General features: G+C 42.6%; 1 protein-coding gene across 1 annotated transcript; it reads right to left on the minus strand.

Annotated features, from left to right (window-relative positions):
- Positions 1 to 2,910: 2,910 nt before the first annotated feature.
- SAT1 (spermidine/spermine N1-acetyltransferase 1) lies at positions 2,911 to 5,753 on the minus strand. Its single transcript, XM_037142951.2, has 6 exons — positions 5,495 to 5,753; positions 5,209 to 5,260; positions 5,029 to 5,112; positions 3,694 to 3,795; positions 3,559 to 3,599; positions 2,911 to 3,426 (listed from the first exon to the last, which is right to left on the minus strand). The coding sequence occupies exons 1-6, from the start codon at positions 5,558 to 5,560 to the stop codon at positions 3,256 to 3,258; spliced, it is 516 nt and encodes a 171-aa protein (XP_036998846.1). The 5' UTR covers positions 5,561 to 5,753; the 3' UTR covers positions 2,911 to 3,255.
- Between the last annotated feature and the right edge of the window lie 14,207 nt (positions 5,754 to 19,960).

Here is a 19,960-nt window from a genome sequence, read left to right on the forward strand (position 1 = left end):
AGTGGCGTTAAGGCATTCACAAATCATTAGGTTTTTTCTGAGCTGTTGCTTTTGCATTTCTGTGAAACAGACTCTACTTTTCATGGAAAGGCTGTCCCGTGAAATCCAAGCAGTTGAGGATCTTGGCCTATGACTGGGTCAATGCCAAACAATGGCCCTACTGTAGACCCTGTAATCAGATTTGTAGCAGGATGTCACAAGACTATTTGCAGACAAACTCAGCTACTTCCCGTTTTAAAAGTACAGTAGACCTCCTCATCCGCAGTTTTGCTTCCCACTGTTTTCAGTTACACACAGTCAACCACAGTCCAAAGATATTAAATGAGAAATTCCAGAAATACATAATTCATTAATTTTCTTTATTTTTTATGTATTGATTTGAGAGAGGAAGGGGCAGAGAGAGGGACGGAAGCTGGGAGAGAGAGTGTATGTGCAAGAAATAGCAATCTGTTCCACTTATGCACTCATTGGTTGATTCTTGTATGTGCCCTGACCAGGGATCAAACATGCAATGTTAGTGTATCAGGACAGCACTCTAACCAACTGAGCACCTGGCCAGGACCCACAATTTGTAAAATTTAAATTGCACATGCTTTTCACTAATGTGATGAAGTCTTGTGCTGTCCCACTCTGTCCCACCCAGGACATGAATCATCCTTTTGTCCTGCATCTCCACACTATCAATGGTCCCCACCCTTCAGTCATTTCATAGCCATCAGGGTTACCAGATGGACTGTCGCTGTATCTCAGGGCTTGTGTTCCAGTCACCCTTATTTTCCTTAATAAGGGCCCCAAAGTGCAAGAGTAGTGATGCTGGCAATCCAGACATGCCAAAGAGAAGCCATAAAGTGCCTCCTTTAAATGAGGTGATACAGTGCAGTAAGAAGTTTTGAGATCCCTGGCTGGTGTGGCTCAGAGGATTGTGTGCAGACCCGCAAACCAAAGAGTCGCTGGTTCGATTCCCAGCCAGGCACATGCCTGGGTTGTGGGCCAGTCCCCAGTAGGGGGTGCGCAAGAGGCTGCTGCACACTGGCATTTCTCTCCTTCTCTTTCTCTTTCCCTTCGCCTCTCTCTAAAAATAAATTAATTAAATCTTAAAAAAAATTTGAGATAGAAATTGAGCTCACATTCACATGACTTTTATTACAGTACATTGTTCTAATTGTTCTATTTTATTATTAGTTATTGCATACAGGCTAGAGTTTCATCTCTTACTGGGGCCAATTTAGAAATCACACTTTATCATAGGTGTGTGTGTAAGTAGGAAAAAGCACAGTAGATGTAGAACCCAGTGCTGTCCACAGTGTCAGGCATCCCCTGGGAGTCTTGAAAGTATTCTCCGTGGATAAGGGAAAACTGTATAAAAATTTTTGATTTTATACATTTTAAAGGGATAGAATAAACTTAGCAAATAACAATTATATTAAAAAAAAAACCAGAGAAAGTCCCCTAATATCCATATGTAATCATTGAGAAATCCTTAGGCCTGAAATATTGTGCTTCCCAAATGATTATGTCAGGATTAGTATTTTAGTAAAATAGTAATTTTAAAGTTATCTTCACAGAGGTGTTGCTTACATGGACTTTTCTCCTCCTTTTCCAGGTTTATCATTGTTTCTTTCCCGCCCTATCATTTCCCCAGAACAGGTTTTCGTACTTGCTTGGTGATTTCAAGCTTTAACAGATTTGTTTTACAGTTTAGATTTTAAAGAGGTGTCTTTGTGATTGAAATGCACATTTAGCGAGCTGACGGTGTGGTGTTTCAGCTAAAACTTAAGGGGCTTCTTTAAAAACGGGCACAAAAACTTCCTAAAAGCTTTCCTGGTGACAACACTGGGCCCTCAGGGTTAAGCTCTAAGAAGAATGAGAAAACAAAGAGTTATTATTGTAAGTCGCTCGGTTAATCTAATTTATTCACATATTTAACCTGAGTCAGCATGTAGTTGTTTTCCTCAGAGGCCCACTTTCCAAAACACAATTTTCAAGTTTTCTTTCCCCACAAGGCTCCTTGTGTTTGGTTAACCTTTTTTATGTTAGTTAGCCAGCATGTCTCTCCTGGTTACTTGCCACCCAGTAGGAGCCTGGTTGAGAATGGACGCTGTAAGCCTGTTTCCATGGCAGGCTGTCTGGGCCGCCGGTATATCCCAGAGCTCCTGTGTGTAAAATCCAGTACAGGACCGCACTTGTGTATATGGCCGCCTTCTCACTTAGGAAGCCATAGTGGCCTCACTGGCTTCTCACCCAGGGAAGCCACCGAAACAAAGGGGTGCTCTGCAAGGTCCCCCTTCCACCGGAAAGACGGGAGTATCATTTTTCAGGCCTGTCAACATCTTTGGGGAAGACATTAATCTTGGAAATCAGTACAGTGGTTCTTCTCAACTACCATTTTCCTTATTGTGGTAATTAGTGGGCATAGGAATTTAGATCACCGTCATGAGGGTACTCGTTTCCCTTATTGATACCTGTGCCCAACTCTAGCCTGTTTGCAAATGTCCTGTAAAAATGTGGGATTTTTGTTCCTGCCCTATTAGCAAAGTGATCATTTTCCTTCTGAACAGTATTTCATGAAGGATGTAATTCTTGTGGGCAAGGTGTTTTTTGGCCCCAGTGTTTCAGAATCCCTCCCACCTCCGACTCCTTACTTGTGTTAACAAATGGGCCTATTTTGGTGGGCGGCAGTTTGTAAGCTCTTGAAAATTGCACAGGTGAAATGCACAGTGTCATAGTGTACAGTGGTCTTATAGGTGTTGCTACATAGAAAACCTTGGAATTCAACTGGCCTCTCTCCAGATTTGTTTAAGCAATTACAAGGTTTTAGGTTATGTTTCCTGGCCATTTTTATTTTGCACTCAACAGCAAGAAAACCATGTTCCAAAATAGAGGATGAGTAAAAACGCATACACCAAATGATGAAATCAAAGAGTAGTTTATTAAAAAAGAATCAAAACAGAAACTCTAAGTACCAGTGTGTACATTGTACACATTTAAATGACTCACAAGAATGAAGTTTTTTTTCATATACATTAAGATCACACCACCTTGTTGTTTATTGAAAGATGTTCAAGGGTAAATCTGACTCCAAACTACATTGCCATTTTAAAGAGACTACATTTCAAACATGCAACAACGCCACTGGTAATAAAGCTTTGGAATGGGTGCTCATTCTATTATTTCACTACAAACATGATAGGAAGCAAGATAAGCTGAGAACTTTTTCTAAAATAGAATGGAAGGTGTAGTCTGCACCAGCACCCCTCACTCCTCTGCTGCCATCTTTAGCAAGTACTCTTTGTCGATCTTGAAGAGTCTCCACCCCTCTTCGCTGGACAGATCAGAAGCACCTCTTTTTTTGTAGAAGTTGATAGATGGTTCGTTCCACTCTGCTACCAGGAAGTGCATGCTGCTGCAGCGACATTTCATCGCCACCTGTTATACATAGGGGAGAGTAAAACATGGACTCTATGACATGTCACCTGCTTTCCAGGACCCAGTTTTGATTCAGTCATTAAAATAATCCAGTAACCCTCACCAATTCAGAAATGAAAAAGCAAAACGTACCTGGCTTAGATTCTTCAGAATCTCTGATCCTATCCCAAAGCCTAAAAGAAAGACAGGTCGTGTTTTAAAAAAGTCACTTGAAGGACTGCAAGCCCGGATTTCTCTTTAGAGCCACCCTCCTGAATTTAACCATACCTCTATAATCACTCATTACGAAGAAGTCCTCAAGATACAAGAGTTTGCCAATCCATGGGTCGTAGGTGAAATAGTACATGGCGAAACCAACAATGCTGTGTCCTGTAACCAGAGTACCACATGAGCTATAGGTGAAATGCATTCATGAAAGCTGCAGCTGCAAAATCCAAAGTGCATCATAGGTTTTAGGAAATATACACATGTATATTTCTCGAATGTATTAGCGAGAATGCTTTCATTACTTGTCAGAGCCAAAATGCTATGATCTTGAACTAAACCCACACACTATTCACATCTATTGATATAGTGGTATGCGGAGCTGGGAATGAGGCTTATGTGCCAATTCAGCATAGTAGATGTTTGTAGTTCAGAAATAAGGTCAGGACATTAGGCCAAAAGTGTAAGGTTTAATTTCAGAACTCGCCTTCCAATGACAACATTTTCAATTTGCTCTCTCCAGTTTTTAAGCCAGAAGAAGCAGAGGTATAGAGAAACATCCACATTGTCTCTAAAAAATACGTCATCCCTTATATTTTCTTGTTTTTTGCTCATTTCTTCTAGCTTGGGGAACAAACCTCAGAAAAAAACACGTAAGCACCCACCCAGATAACTTCCCCTTTTACTTTTGTCTTCTGACCAGTTAACTGAAACCAGCAAAAAGAATAAAACAATCAGACTGTTTTATTTGGTGTCTATAATTCCAAATGGAGGCAAAGATTTCAAATTAAACTTTGTTGCCATTTTATAGTCCTTCGCAAACGCAGGAAGTGAAGAGAATACAGTTTCTGATCTACCGTGTTTTAAGTGTGTGATAATAGGGCCTTACCTCATTTTTATCATGACCATCTACTTTATTGTGTAAAGGATCTTTTAGTTACCTCCCCGCCCATCCACGTACACGGAAGGGCCATGTACATGGTGAAGCTAGAGGCTGTAACCCGAAGACTGGCACAAATTAAAACAAACGTGATTTGACAGAATTAACCAAACAGAGAGGTTACGACAGAGTCAAACAGGAACCATTCATGAAACTGAATCACAACAAGTGACCTACCTAAGTCTTCCCAGTCTCCACCGCGCTCTGATACTTACTTTTAAACAGCTCAAGTTTTTCTGGGTCTCCACGGCACTGTGATACTTACTCAAAACAGCTCTTTTTACCTGCCCTGGTAAGTGCAGCACATCTATTTTATTTCCTCATTAGTTCGAGCACTGGCTGCCTATAATTTCTGGCCAACCTCTCAGTAACTTAGGCCTGCGTTGTGAGTGCTCCTACAGGGCATACGCTGCGTCTATACAACATACTAGCACTTTGGGGAAGGGGAGGGTGATTACCTTCCGGAGTGCAATGCTCCTTGGATACTTCTGCCACCAGACAGTGGTAGAAGGGGTGCTCTCCAAAACCATCTTCCTGTAGATCTGCAAGAGAGGGCAGCAGGGACAGCCAGTGTTGGCCTCGGTGAAGGTGACAGACACCCGAGGCTCTTCCCCCCAGCCCTGCCACTGTGGCGTTACCTTTTTCAGTTAATATTACTTGTTCTTCCATGTATTCATATTTAGCCAGTTCCTGAGGCGAAGCACATAGGACAAAGGGTAGGAGTCAGAAACAGTGAGGTCCCGGCGCGGCCAGCCCAGAGGGAATGGGGTGGGCGGGGCAGGGCGTTGATTTATTCCCGGAATCCCGGGGAGGCGGGTGGAGAAAGGGGAACATGACATACAGACAAGGACTCCCCGGGACCAAACGCAGCCGCCCCCTTCCACCCCGCGCCGCGCCCCGGGAAGAGCCAGCGCCTCCCGATACCTTGATCAGACGCAGGATGTCACTGCAGTCAGTGGCGGTGGCCGGGCGGATCACGAATTTAGCCATTTTCGTCTTTTGCTTCTCTTCCCTTTGCGGACCAGGCCCCTGTACTTGAACAACAGGAGAAAGTGGTTCTTCATTCGTTTCCCGGGAGCTTCCTCTTCTCAGTCAGGCGGGCACCATGACCCGGGTAGCTTCGGTAAGCAGCAGAAACACTCAGCCGATCGGAATGGGTTGGTTTGACTGTTTCGACCGTCCGCTACCGGCTTTTTTTACTTCCGAGAAGCACCGCCCCGACCGTGAGGCGGTGGCCCCTGGACCAATGAGGCTGCGACCGCCCTCCTCCTCCCTGGCACCGCCCTCTCTTCTGGCTCCAGTGTGAACCCATCCAGCGCAGGCGCGGGCGCTGGTGGCGACGTGCGCTACCGGTTTTCTAGCGGCGCCCTCTAGCGGCGTTTTACGGAGCCTTCCCGAAAGCCCGACCTCGGAATCTAGGCGTCCCTGGTAACCCTAGCAAGAGGAGGAGGGGTTCCCCTTGGGACCCAACTCAGGAGACTTGGGCTTGCTTGGGCAATGCGCAGATTAGAGCAGCGGTTCTAAAAGTGTGGTCTGGGAAACTCTGGTTCCAAGATCCTTCCTGGGAGTCTGTGTCAACGTGAGTTTTGTAATGATTGTAAGACTTCGTTTGCCCTTTAAAACCTCGCTGGAATTTTTCAGGAGCAAACTCAGGTGTAATTAAGTCATCACTCACATGACTGAAGAAATAAATGGGTGTTTGTATATCCATTTGTTTTCGAGAATATCCTAAGAAGATATGTGGATTTCTCAGTAATTTATTTCTCCTGTATGGTACTGGTAATTTCTAGAGTTAACAGAAATTACTCGTATAAATTTTCTTGTATACTTTTTTCCCCCTTCTTAAATCTTAGTTCTTCCTTGTGGGAACATTCCTGCTTTAGGTACACACATCATAATTTTCTTTATGGAGTGTCTGCTTTTGTAAAATTTTCTGTTTTGCTTGCCTAAGTATGTCTTTAATCCTTAAATTTTTTGATGGATTTATTTCACTGCCTATAGAATCTGAGGTTGGATTTATTGATGACATCTGTCTTCTGAATTCCATTGCTGTTGAGAGTTGTAATCCCTATTTGCTCCGTCTTCTGTGCTTTTATTCCCTTTAAGTTTTTTTTGTTTTGTTTTGAAATAACTGTAAATTTAAAGGATATCTGATGACATTGTTGCTCTGGCCACTAAAGGACTGTGTGCCTGTGTATTCTTATGTTTTTTGAACTTTTGAAGATAAGCAAGCATTTTTGTATTCAACACTTTAAATGTCCTGAAAGCAAAATGTTTGAGAAGATTTGGATTAGGATGTAGCCATTCCTATTGTACCCACTGGAAAAAGTATTCAAACCTCTTTCACATAGAGTTTTTCTTTTACAACCCATCTTCTCAGACAGACCCTCCTGAGGGTCTTGCCTGGGCTGCCCTGCCAGGGTTTCTGGAAGAGTCAAAGAGAAAGCATAAAGGGAGCCTACTGTGTTTTCAGTATGTAAAATGAGAGGTTGCACTATCACCAAATGACCTCGCCCCAACATTGAACTGGTGATTTTCTGCCTTTACTAGGATTATCCCATATGTAGAAAAGAAAACAAAAGTAGCTTCTCTGTTATGGTTCCCACCCTCTGGAGATGTTGCCGGAGTTTACAAAACGTCTTTCTCAATGATCTTTTAAAATATTGATTCCCTGCCCTGGCTGGGTAGCTCAGCTGGTTAGAGTGTTTTCCCCACGCGCCAGGGTTGTGGGTTCCATCCCCGGTGAGGACACATACAAGAAGCAACCACAGAGATTGCCCCCTGGGAACCAGATGTAGAAGCTGAGTGATTTTTATTTGTTTGAAAAGATTTCATTTATTTCTTTTTAGAGAGAGGGGAAGAGAGGGGGAAAGAAAAGGAGAGAAACATCGATCAGTTGCCTCTAGTATAATCCCAATGAGGGTCCTGTCCTGTAACTAAGGTGTATGCCCGACTGGGAATCAAACTGGGGACCTTTTGGTTTGTGGGACAATGCCCGACCCACTGAGCCACACTGCTCAAGGCAAGGCTGAGTGGTTTTTAGACAAAGATATGACCATATTCCAAGGCTATGAATGTTTATGAGTTCAGATTGCTGTTGTTGACCCGAGGGTAATGGCTCTCTATGATGAACATGTTTTATTTCAAGGTTCCCAACAGTGAGGCAGTTATTTGAAAGCAGGTTGTGTAACCGTGCAGAAACTTCATTTCCTTAGTATGACCTTTTCTTCTTTCTTTCCTCTTGAATCAAACTGGCCTCATCCGGCTCCCTGACTCACCCACCTCCTTCTCCCTTGCACATTCACTCCCTTAAGCATTAAGCCCGCAGGACAATGAGATTCTGGTTGGCATCAAATTCTCTTAGGAACAGGTCTGTTGACCACAGACACACAGCTGTAGTCAAAGTAGAGAGAATATCTAGGCCTTAGTTGTATTTCAGCTCCAGGCCCAGAAGAAGTGACCCATAGCTGCATCAGGACCAGATGCACTGACCACCTACCTACCCCCTGCCCTATCATTGATCAATTGGTACAGACCGTGACCCTGACCATGACCCTAATTCTCTTCATCACCATAATTAATTTTTCCCCAGAAGCCATCCGGGACCTCAGTCTTAAAGTAACAACCTCACCTATGATTCCAGGCTTGGTGCCATTTCCTACCTAATAAACCTTTAGTTTCTTTGCTGCAAACTCCTGTTTGCATTTAACTGGGCTATGGTGCATGCAAGTGAACAAACCCCTTTAGTTTGGTAACAGTTGTCTTATAACATCTCTTCTGTATTAATTATTTGTTGTCACATAAATTAATGCAGATCTAGCAGCTTAACTTACATATGCCTATTATTGTGTGCTTGCTGTAGATGGGGTGCCCAGACATGGCTTAGCTGGGTCCTCTGCCCAAGGTGTCGGCCAGGCTGCATTCTCACTTGGGAGTGTGACCAAGGAAGACTCCACTTGCGAGCTCAGGCTGTGGGCACTAGCAGAATTCATTTCCTTGACAGAGGGCCTTGGCTTCTTGTTGTCAGTTGAGGCTATCCCTTGTTTTTACTTTTATTTTTTTTTAAGATTTTATTTCTTTCTTTTTAGAGAGATGGGAAGGGAGGGAGAAACACAGGGAGAGAAACATTGATGTGCATGAGAAACATCATTCAGTTGCCTCTTACACACTCCCAAATAGGGACCTGGCCCAGAACCCAGGCATGTGCCCTGACTGGGAACCGAACCGACGACCTTTTTCTTTGCAGGTTGGCACTCAGTCCACTGAGCCACACCAGCCAGGGCTGTCCTTTGTTTTTAGAAGCCGACCCGCAATGCCTTGTTACCTTGGCTTACTCAGTATGGCCATTTACTTCATGAAGCCAGCAATAAGAGTCTGTTAGCAAGATATAATTGGTTTTTGGTGAAACACCCAACATAACATAAAATTTACCACCTTAACCATTTGTAAGTGTATAGTACTGTTAACTAAATGTATGTTATTGTGTAACAGGTTTTTAGAACTTGCAAAACAAAACTCTGTATACATATGTATTGAACCACTTCCCATTTCCCGCTTTGAACCACTTCCCATTTCCCGCTCCCTAGGCCCCTGGTAACCGCCATTCATTCCACTTTCTGTCTCTATCAGTTTGAGCATGTACTTAACTTAAGATACCTCGTGTAAGTAGACTCACAGAGTGTCTTTCTATGAATGGCTCATTTCACTTAGTATAATGTCATCAAGATTTATCCACATTGCAGCATATGACATAAATTTTCTTTTCTGAGGCCGAATAATATTCCATTGTATGTATATACCACATTTCTTTATCCATTCATCCATCAGAGGACATTTGGGTTCCATCAACCTTTTTGTTATTATGAATAATGGTGTAATAAATATGGGGTGCAAATATCTCCTTAAGATCTTGTTTCAATTATTTCGGATATATGCACAGAAGTGGGATTGCTGATCATATGATAATTGTATTTTTAATGTTTTGAGGAACCTCTGTACTATTTTCTATAGAGGCCGCACCATTTTACAATCCCGCCAACAGTGCACAAGGGTTCCCTTTTCTCCACATCTGCACCAGCACTTGTTATATTGTTATTTTTTTAAATTCTTGGGTAGGTATGGTCATCTCAGTAGGTGTGAGGTGATATGTCATCGTGATTTTTGATTTGCATTTCTCTGACTGGTGATGTTGAGCATCTTTTTAAGTTAAATTTATGGGGCTGACATTGGTTAATAAGGTTACATAGGTTTCAAACGTACATTTCTATGATACATGATCTTCATATTGCATCATGTGCCTGCCATCCAAGTCTTACCATTTTCTGTCACCATGTATTTAACCCCTTTGCTCCCTCCCCCACCCCACCTTGAACAACTATTTATATGCTTGTTGGCCATTTGTATGTCTCCTTGGAGAGCTGTCTGTTCAAGATCTTTGCCCATTTTAAAACCAGGGGTTTTCGTTGTTGTTATTGTTGAACTACAGGGGTTATTTTTGTATTCTGATTATTGACTTACCAGGTATGTGATTTACAGATAGTTTCTGAAAATCCAATAGGCTGCTTTTTTCCTCTGTTGGTTGTTCCCTTTGATGCAGAAAATTTAAAGTTTGATGGAGTGTCATTTGGCTGTTTTTTGCTTTTGTTGCCTGGCAACACAGAGTTTTACATAATGTACCAACCATGGGAGTGACACCCTATCACCTTCAACACCTTCTGTTGATTAAAGCAAGTCGTAGGTCCTGCCCACACTCAGCAGAGAGGATCACACGGAGGAGTAGACACCAGCAGGCAGGATCATGGGAAGGGGTCACCTTGAAGTCTGTGTGCATTTGAAGGTCAGTAAAAGCCTGCTTATTCATTATTCAACAAATATTTGTTAAGGTCTGTTTCCCACCAAGCATCACGCCTGGGGGAATGATGGCATAGTCCCTGCCCTCCAGGAACTTAGAGTTCAACAATACAGGCCCTTACAGTCCTAGTTGTGATTGGAAGGGAGTCAGCCTGCTGGAGAAAAAAAGTCAGAACAATCAGAGCTGAAGGGCAGATGCACAGTAAGTCACCCATTCAGTATGACCTACCTTATCCCCACGGCCCTCCCTTTCTCCCCTTCTGAAATCATGTCCAAAGGGAAGACTCAACTCATGGATCAAGGCTTAAAGTCCTCATAAATATGTAGGAAATCTGTGAAGTGCAATCAGCCATCCTTAGGTCTGCTAAAATATCACATGTATGAGTCTGAATATGGAGGTTATTCAGTAAGAAGATCATAGGGAATAATTGCCTATTCGTATATAAAGTAGGAGACACCCCCTCTTTTCCCTATGGCCCCTGGGCACACATAATAGATTTTAAAGTACAGAATCCAGTTTCCCATTCTTTGTACGCTTCATAAACTGGCAATTAAATGTTAACAGTGAATCCAGGGAAATAGAGGATACTTCAAAGAAGAAAATATAGGGGAGTGAACTCCACCTGACAGCCTTTGTTGACTCGAGGAACAAGGAACATACTCATGCACTGGCCACCGTGTGAACGGATGTTGGGTACGTTTTCCTGAAGAAAACAGAGGTTATTACCTGAGAACTCATCCTGGAGGTGCAGAATAGAGGGTGAGCCATTCCTTTTGGTGGGAGAGATGATGGAAGTGGGAGAGGTGTGCAAGAAGATCAAAAAGGGGCCCAAGACCACAGGATTGAGAGAATTGTAATACATTTTCAAGTCTTTTAAAAAATATATTTTATTTATTGTCCTGCTGGTGTGGCTCAGTGGATTGAGTGCCGGTTTGTGAACCAAAGGGTTGCCGGTTCCCTTAAAAAAAAGATTTTATTTATTTATTTTTAGACAGAGGAGAAGGGAGGAACAGAGGGAGAGAAACATCAATGTGTGGTTGCCTCTCGAGCTCCCCCTACTGGGGACCCACAACCCAGGCATGTGACCTGACTGGGAATTGAACTGTCAGCCTTTTGGTTCACAGGCCAGTGCTCAATCCACTGAGCCGCACCAGCCAGGACTGACTAGTATTTCTTAGTGCCTACTCTGAGTGGTATGCCTTGCTTGGCATTTTACAGCTGTGATTTCATTTAGTCTTAATTACCATGTATTATTTCTTATTTTTTTACAGATGTCCCACTGTGTCATCTACATTCTATTAAATTGAAAAGATATTTGTTGTTATACTAAAAAGGGGTAACTACACTGTTCCATTCAGAGCTTTGGGGGAACACTGAGAGCAAAATCAGCCATTTAAGTAAAGCTGGCCTGGGTAAATATAATCTGGAAGAATACGAATTTTTGTCCTTTGAAGCCCTCCAATCTGTATTGTAGAGATTTCTGTCAATATAGAAGTATGGACTGTTAGTCATTTTCTAGTCCAAATTCTTCATCTAAAGAAACCGAAGCCCAGAGAAGGTAAAGCACTTGCCCAAGGTCTCAAAGCTAAAAAGTAGCAGAGGCAGAAATACAATTAAGGTCTCCTGACTCTTGGGCAAGGGATTTTTTTTTAATTATAGCACTGTGCAATTATAGCCCTCATAGATCTTCTGGCAAAAATGGAAAGACTAAAAACAGATTTTACCATATCTTGTTCTAAGGCTGGAGCTTAGGCCAAAAAGAAGCCCCCACAAAAACTGTAAACATTTAACACATTCGATCCCCTTTACCCAAATTAAGTTTCTTGAGCACACACCTAGTTTAATTGCAACCACTGGGCGGGGGGGGGGCGGCTGGCAAGGGAGAAAAAGGCAGAAAACTGTACTTGAAAAATAATTAAATATAAAAAAGAAAAAAGAAAGAAAATACAACCAGAATGCTTGCTCTTGACAATTCCAGCCTCCCCGATATCTTGCTCTTCCTAAGTCTTCCTTTTGTGCCCTGCATCCCCGCCCACCATACCAAGAATGGGACTGAGAAGGAGGACTATCCACCGTGGGTCAGGAATGCCTACTGCCTGAGACAAGGAAACAATAAACTTGCTAAGAGATCCCTGCTGCCCTAAAAGGATACAGGAAGCTACTCCAATCCAGACTCCTTCCCACAAGGAGAATTCCAGAGCCCATGGGACTTTCTGCTCGTGGAGGACTCCTCTTTGGACACATAGTGAATCGGAGGTATCCAACACCATCACTCTTTCTGAGATAAGTATTATCCCAGTACTCCGAAGATGGTCCGCTGCTCTCCATTTATGTTCTTCCCTCACAGATAGTCTACATATTCATCATCTGACAGGAAGGAAGGGTTTTCTCATCCAAACAAGAGACTTAGACAATGCCATCCTGTTGGCATGGAGCCTAAGGGTAGTTGACTTAGTAAGTACTTTTTCGTTGGTGGAGTTGAGTGTGCTTGTGCAGCAGAAAAAGCAGGGATTTTGGAGGCCAGGCAGAGCTAGTTTTCAACTGTGTGATTTGGCACAGGGTTTTGGATTTCAGAGTGCTTATCTGTAAAATGGAGTTAATAGTTTCCTCCTTCTAGGGCTGTGAATATTAAATGCCACCATAAAGTCCTTTGTAGAGTGCTTAGAATATGGTGAGTGCCCTCTAAATGCTCATTTCTTTCTGCCTGGTGCTGTAAGGATTATAACAATTTTCATCTCAGGAGGAATCATTGTGAATGGTTCACTGGGGAGAGAGAAGGATTTGTCCCTAAACCTGTTTTTACCCTGCCCTCACACATGATCATTCTCTTATTCATTGAGCATTGTCGTGAAACTTTGACCTTCCTCATGAATAATAAACGTGCAATGATTCTGTTAGTGTGCCTTCCTACTGAGGAAGCGTGCCCTAGTGGTCATAGAAGCAGGCATCATTGTGGAGGCACAGTACTCAGAATTGCAACGCTTATTGCACTCCGCCCATGTTTTGTCTGCCTGGCTAGACAGCAGGTGGATCAGATCCAGTCCAGGACACATCACCTAGGGTAAATTATTTGCAAGCCTGACTCACTGTAGAAGTGGACCTCATCTGTGACCTGATTAACATGTAGCTGTAGACCACACCCGGAGTTAAAAGGTGGAGAAAATGCTAAAAGGGCCATTATGCAGATCAGAACACAACTTTTTAACTTCTTTTTAAAATATATCTTATTGATTATGCTACTACAGTTGTCCCAATTTGCCCCCCTCCACCGAGCACCCCCTATTCCTTCCAGCGATCACCCCATTAGTTCATGTCCATGGGTCGCACATATAAGTTCTTTGGCTTCTCCATTTCCTATGCTGTTCTTAACCTCCCTCTGTCTATTTTGTACCTATCAATTATGCTTCTTAATCCCTGCACCTTTTCCCCCCATTCTCACCCTTCACCCTCCCAGCCGATAACCTTCCAAATGATCTCCATACCTATGATTCTGTTCCTGTTCTGGTGGTTTTCTTACTTTTTTTTTTTAAAGATTCAATTATTGTCAGTTGTGAATTTATTGACATTTTATTGTTCATAGTTTTGATCTTCCTTTTCTTAAATATGTCCCTTTAACATTTCATGTAATAATGGCTCGGTGATGATGAACTCCTTTACCTTGACCTTACCTGAGAAGTACTTTATCTGCCCTTCCATTCTAAATGATAGCTTTGCTGGATAAAGCAATCTAGGTTGTAGGTCCTTGCCTTCCATCACTTTGAATACTTCTCGCCAATCCCTTATTTCCTACAAAGTTTCTTTTGAGAAATCAGCTGACGATCTTATGGGAACTCCTTGTAGGTAATTATCTGCTTTTCTCTTGTAAAGATTCTCTCTTTATCTTTAACACTTGGCATTTTAACTATGATGTGTCTTTGTGTGGTCCTATTTGGAAGAAGAGAATCCCGCAGTTTCTCCTACCATCCCAAATCCCAATGGTTTTCACAGCCAGAAGTTATGGAGACTTACCTTCCTGGTACTGGAAACTTGGGCTCAGTGGTCTGGTGTGGGGCTGTGATCCCTCGTTCCTGAAGTATCCCTCTCAATTTGTATTGTCCACACGTGGGTGTGGGACCTCCCATTCTGCCTCTCCACGTCTCTGGGTGTCTCCACATGTCTCCCATCTCTGCTAGGGAACCCCAAGCAGCATCAACACGAAGAAAACCACACCTCAGCACCGTAGAATCAAATTTCTGATAAGCAGTGATAAAGAGAAAAATCTTAAAGATGAGACTGATCATTGGTTTCTCCTTAAATGCAAACCAGAAGATAGTGGGACAACATTTTTAAAGCATGGGAAGTAAAACACTCAACCTAGAATTTTGTATCCAATGAAAATTCTTCCAAAGATGAAGGCAAAATAAAGACATTTCAAATCCACTAAAGCCAAGAGAATTCATCACTAGTAAACTTGTACTACAAGAAATATTATGCTCTCACTGGTGCAGCTCAGTGGATTGAGTGCCAACCTGCGAACCAGAAGGCCACTGGTTCAATTTCCAGTTGGGGTACATGCCCGGGTTTCAGGCCAGGTCCCCAGATGGGGAATGGGGGCATGTTTCTTTTCTCACATTGGTGTTTCTCTCTTTCTCCCTCCCTTCCCCTCTCTCTAAAAATAAATAAGATAGTTCAACAAAAAGATATATACTAAGGTATAACTAGTAAGTCAATGGAGGAGATGAAATAGAATCATAAAAAAATAATCCAAGGGAAAACAAGAAAGACAAACAACAGATGGGTCCAACAGAAATGCAGGATACTATTGTTTCTGATATATCTATCAGGAGAGTAATTACCAAGAGAAAACTTAAAACATCTTGTATTTATTTCTCAAAATTGGAATGGCATAAAAAATAAGTAAACATGATATTCAGACTCCCACAAATGGAATTGCATAGCTTTTGTTGATGATAATATCAGCATTGAAATCAGTTCAGTTTATGATGATGAAAAATATTATTTTGGTTCAGAAATGCCTGCAACCTGGCATGACTTGGAAGGATTTGAAAGAAGTAACAGATCAGGCAAAGGAGCGCTGGGAAAGGAGACCTGAGGTACTCATTATTTTTTTTTAACTTTTTTATTGATTATGCCAGCTGATTTCTCAAAAGAGAAGGGGCTGGAAAGAGGTATTCCAAGTCATGAAAACCAAAGACCTACAACCAAGATTGCTCTATCCAGCAAAGTTTTCATTTAGAATGGAAGGACAGATTAAAGTGCTTCTGAGGTACTCATTATTGTCACAGTTGGGGTGGTTGCATGATTTGGGCAGTGGAATTAGAAATGAGTGAAATTAGAATAGCCTCTGAAAGCAGAACTTAAAATCAAGCAGAGATATTCAAGCTGGATCCCAGACCAGTCAATATTTGACTGTTCACCGAATGACTGTATTAACATACCTAAAGAGAGAAGGTACATCTTATAATGAACTTGATTATTGTTATCAGTTAGGAATGCTTTTTCACTGCAACTATCAGAACACCCTAATTGCAGTAGCTGAAGCCATAGAAACTTTAAAAAGCTCTATTAGAAGCTGGGAGGAAGCCAGTTGCAGGACTAGCTTAGCAATTGCCGGTAACCACGCTATCAACGATCTGGGCTGTTTTCCAATCTGCCGATTATCCTCAACTCATCTCATGAACATGCAGGGCTGCAATAGCTCCAAGCATTATGTCCTCACATCAGCATCCCAAGCCAGGCGGAAAGGTCAATAGCAAAAATTGTTCTTCTGATGAGGCTTTACCTTTTTGTCTGGGAAGCAACATCTTTCTGAGAATACCCCAGAAGGCTTCCCTTTATGTTTGGAGATGGATAAGGGAGGCAACTAAAGGTGTCTGCTAGGATAAGCCCTAAAAACGTAGAAAAAGAAGAATCTCAGAGGCCAAAATTAGCACTGCTCTGCTCTGTATCTGGCCCTGTACTGGAACAAGATACCCTGATTGAGGCAAGAACTCCAGTAGTTGACTCTTGAGATGGGTGTTTGCACATTGTGGAGATAGATACAACAGCCTCTCCTTATTTAACATTTATTTAATTATGCCATTTATTTGACGGATTTTTCTTGTTTCAGGTGTCGTTGTAGACTCCATAGTAATTATAGCAATAGAAAATTAGACAAAAGTCTTTGCCTTCATGGTACTTAATTTCTAGCAAATGTATCTTAGCTGAATGCAAGTGATGCTGTACACATTGGTAAATGTTCTGATTATACTTGGGTTTCTCATGGGACCCAGGCAGTCCCACATTCATTATGGGTTAAGAAATTGATCTCCTTATTTCATTTATTAGTCTTTTGGTTGATGTGAGGCGTGATAGGGACATAGACTCAACTTGAGTGAAATGAGAAATCAAGTGTCCAGCCTGTGTATCTAGGGCAGTACTTGAACCATGGTGAATTCAACAAGGCATTTCAATCCAGTGAGCCAGTATGGGAGACAGAGAGCCACACGGCTCCAGTGAATGCCCCAACAGTGCCTGCTTCCTCTATCTGGCATGTTTAAACTTATTCCTATGTGTGAAAGGGATACAAGAAGGAAATATTAAATTATAAGCATTTATTTTTTTAATTTTTTTTAAAAGTGCTTTTCTTTTTTAATGAAACCAATCCAAAAGGTGTATAGTCAGGCCCAAGAGGTGCAATTCGCACCCTGGTGGGTGTAGCCCAATGGATAACTGAGTCATGGGTAGTCCAGCAGGTTGGAAAACTGTCCTGACGGGGTCACGAGCGGTCTGGTGGGCTGGGAAACTGGCCTGATCCTTTTAGACTGGAATACTGGGTCAAAGAGTATGTGCAATGGATAAAGAAGTGGTGCATATATATAATGCAATATGATTCAGCCATTAAAAGTGAAAAGGGGGTGATTTATTGTGTGGGAGAACAACTTAGTTAATCTGTGATACGTGCCAACCTCAAAAGCTCTCCTCCACAGCATCCTAAATTTAATCAGTCCATTATTCACGTAATAACTTAAACCCTTCAAGATTCTTCCATCCCCTCTTTCATCTGGCACTGTCAGTCTGTTCTCTGTATCTGTGAGTCTGTTTCTACTTAGCTTGCTTGTCTGTTTTTGGATGGAGTGTGAATATGATCTCTAATGTAGGCCCTTCTCTGGTTTTTATATTATGCTCTTGGGGAAGGTTCTTTAAACCCAGTCCAGCTGGTTTTTGAAGGCTGGGTTAGGACTAAACCAGGGGTGTCCAACCTTTTGGCATCTCTGGGCCACACTGGAAGAAGAAGAATTATCTTGGGCCACACATTCAATACATTGGGACATGTAATCACACACAAAACCTCATAATGTTTTAAGTAAGTTTACGATTTTGTGTTGGGCAGCATTCATAGCCATTGTGGGTGGCATGTGGCCTGCGGGTCGCAGGCTGGACACCCCTGGACCAAACTGTCCTTTGAAGGTGGGAGTGTTGCCTACCCCCCCCATTAGTAGCCCACTCAAAAGCTGGTTTCCATCATCCAATCAATGAAACTGTAACTAGATATTGAGAATGAACTATGTACCTAGACTTGAAATTTAAAAGAGGACTCCCGTCTTCAAGAAGCTTGTAGTTTCATTGGAGTACCACAAGGATACTTCAAATAATTAAAGAAATAATATAAGGCAAAGTATAATTAAGTGATGAATTGTCAGCTACAGACTTAGTGAAATAGAAGTACAGAGAAAGTAAAAGTTAATAATAATTACAGGAGTCAGGAAATTCTCTTAGAAGAAGCAGAACTTCAGTGAGGTCCTGTGAGTCTGTGAGGGGAGGAAGGCACTCAACGAAGGGAGTACTACAGCATGAACAGACCAGAACAAGAAACCAGAAAGGTCAGAGCCTCGGTTTGCTTATACGTGAAATGAGTCAGGAAGCCAGACATAAGCCCCTCTACGGCAGGGGCCGTTATTTTCTATCTGTGTGGCTCCAGCATCAAGCAGATTTCCTCTCACAGAGTAGGCACATGATGTGTGTGTCTTGACTTGAACCAACATGATACAAGGGGGAGATGGGTTGGAGGTCTGTCTACCCGGGGACAGAGTTCATGTTAGCGGAGTGGTGACTCTCCCTCAGCGAGCTGGGGCTCAGCTTAGAAGTATTCTGAGAGGCATATTACTTCCCCCAGGAAATGGAACTGAGTCATCTGAGAAGGCAGCAAAAAGGGATGTCTTTTTGCTTATTCAACTCACTTCCGCTGAGGACGCGTAGCCCTAGGTGCCTCCAGTACAAGTGTTATCTGGCTTGGTAGTGATGGTGACACTGCCAGGTCCTTCAGGAAACTCTCCTTCCAGGAAATGCTCAGCTGGGCCATTGATGCAGTGGTACTTGGCCAGCTTCCACAGGTGCCTTTAATTAAGACAACATGTTTAAGTTAGCCAGGTATGTATGACAGTGTGAGACAGGCAAATAAACATGTTTCCTGTTAAGTTTTGTATAGCTTTCTTAGCTTTTTTGTAAAGGATTTAGTTATGAAACTGGAAAATTAAATTTGGATAATTTAGTGTCATTCTTTAAGGGAAGAATTCTCTCAGATGTCACCTCCTTTCTCTGGCTTTCCAGGCCACTGTCCAGTCTCTTCGCCAAGACTCCTCCTGTTATAGAAAACAACTCAGCCGCTTTTGGGTGTACGGAGTGGAAGTTTATTTTATGCGCATGGACCCAGAGGAGTCAATCTCCAAATTCTGGGCACTCAGCAGCAGGGGAGCAGTTATTTTTATAGAGCAAGGGAGCCTTTGGACCCTTACTTCTGGCGTGAAAGCAGGAGGCAGTTACAGAAGCAGAAAGCAGAGCGTTATCCCTGGCATGTAGACGATAAGTAGTTCACAGACGCCAAAAGAGGCTTTTGGCCTTTTTGGGCCAAAACAAGCCACCGGGCTGCAAAAACAACCAGGCTGCAAAAACAAATCACTCTCTAGTCGCTGTGTTGTGTCTTAAAATAGCTATCAGTTTCCCCCAACACTCCAAAACTCCATCCCAGCCGAATGCATTATTTGATTACAATTGGCAAATTTTTGGCAAGCATGGGATATCAGAAGAAGCACACAATATGCACATTGCCTCCTAGGAAATTAGCATCTTCTCCAAAGATCCCCTCTCATTACCTTATTTCTTCTTTAGACCACTTTACCATGTTTGAAATGTTATTTGCTCCCTTGCTTGCTGACTTCTTTTCCTTTCCTGTAAGGTAAGCCTCCTAAAGGCAGGAACTTGTACCTACTTTGTTATGTCCCCAGCATCTACAATGTCTGGCACACTGGAAACAGCTCAATAAGAATTTGTTGGCCCTGGCTGGTGTGGTCCCCCCTTTTTCTCCCTCCCTTTCCCTCTCTCTAAAAATAAATAGATAAAATCTAAAGAATAAAAAAAAAATGTGTTGAACTCTGGCTGGTGTGGCTCAGTGGGTTAAGCGCTGGCCTCGTGAACTGAAAGGTTGCTGGTTCCATTCCCAGTCAGGGCACATGCCTAGGTTGCAGGCCGGGTCCCTGGTTAGGGGTATGCCACAGGCAACT

Source organism: Artibeus jamaicensis, unplaced genomic scaffold, assembly GCF_021234435.1.
Source record: "Artibeus jamaicensis isolate MK-2021 breed Jamaican fruit bat unplaced genomic scaffold, CSHL_Jam_final scaffold_1283, whole genome shotgun sequence".
Lineage (NCBI taxonomy): Eukaryota > Metazoa > Chordata > Mammalia > Chiroptera > Phyllostomidae > Artibeus > Artibeus jamaicensis.

Excerpts from the sequence above, each read along its gene's own strand:
- SAT1 (XM_037142951.2), bottom strand. The coding sequence starts at position 5,560 with ATGGCTAAATTCGTGATCCGCCCGGCCACCGCCACTGACTGCAGTGAC. Across the intron at positions 5,261-5,494 it reads ACATCCTGCGTCTGATCAAG|GAACTGGCTAAATATGAATA; the intron begins GTATCGGGAGGC and ends GCTTCGCCTCAG. Across the intron at positions 3,427-3,558 it reads TTCTGAAGAATCTAAGCCAG|GTGGCGATGAAATGTCGCTG; the intron begins GTACGTTTTGCT and ends TATGTATAACAG.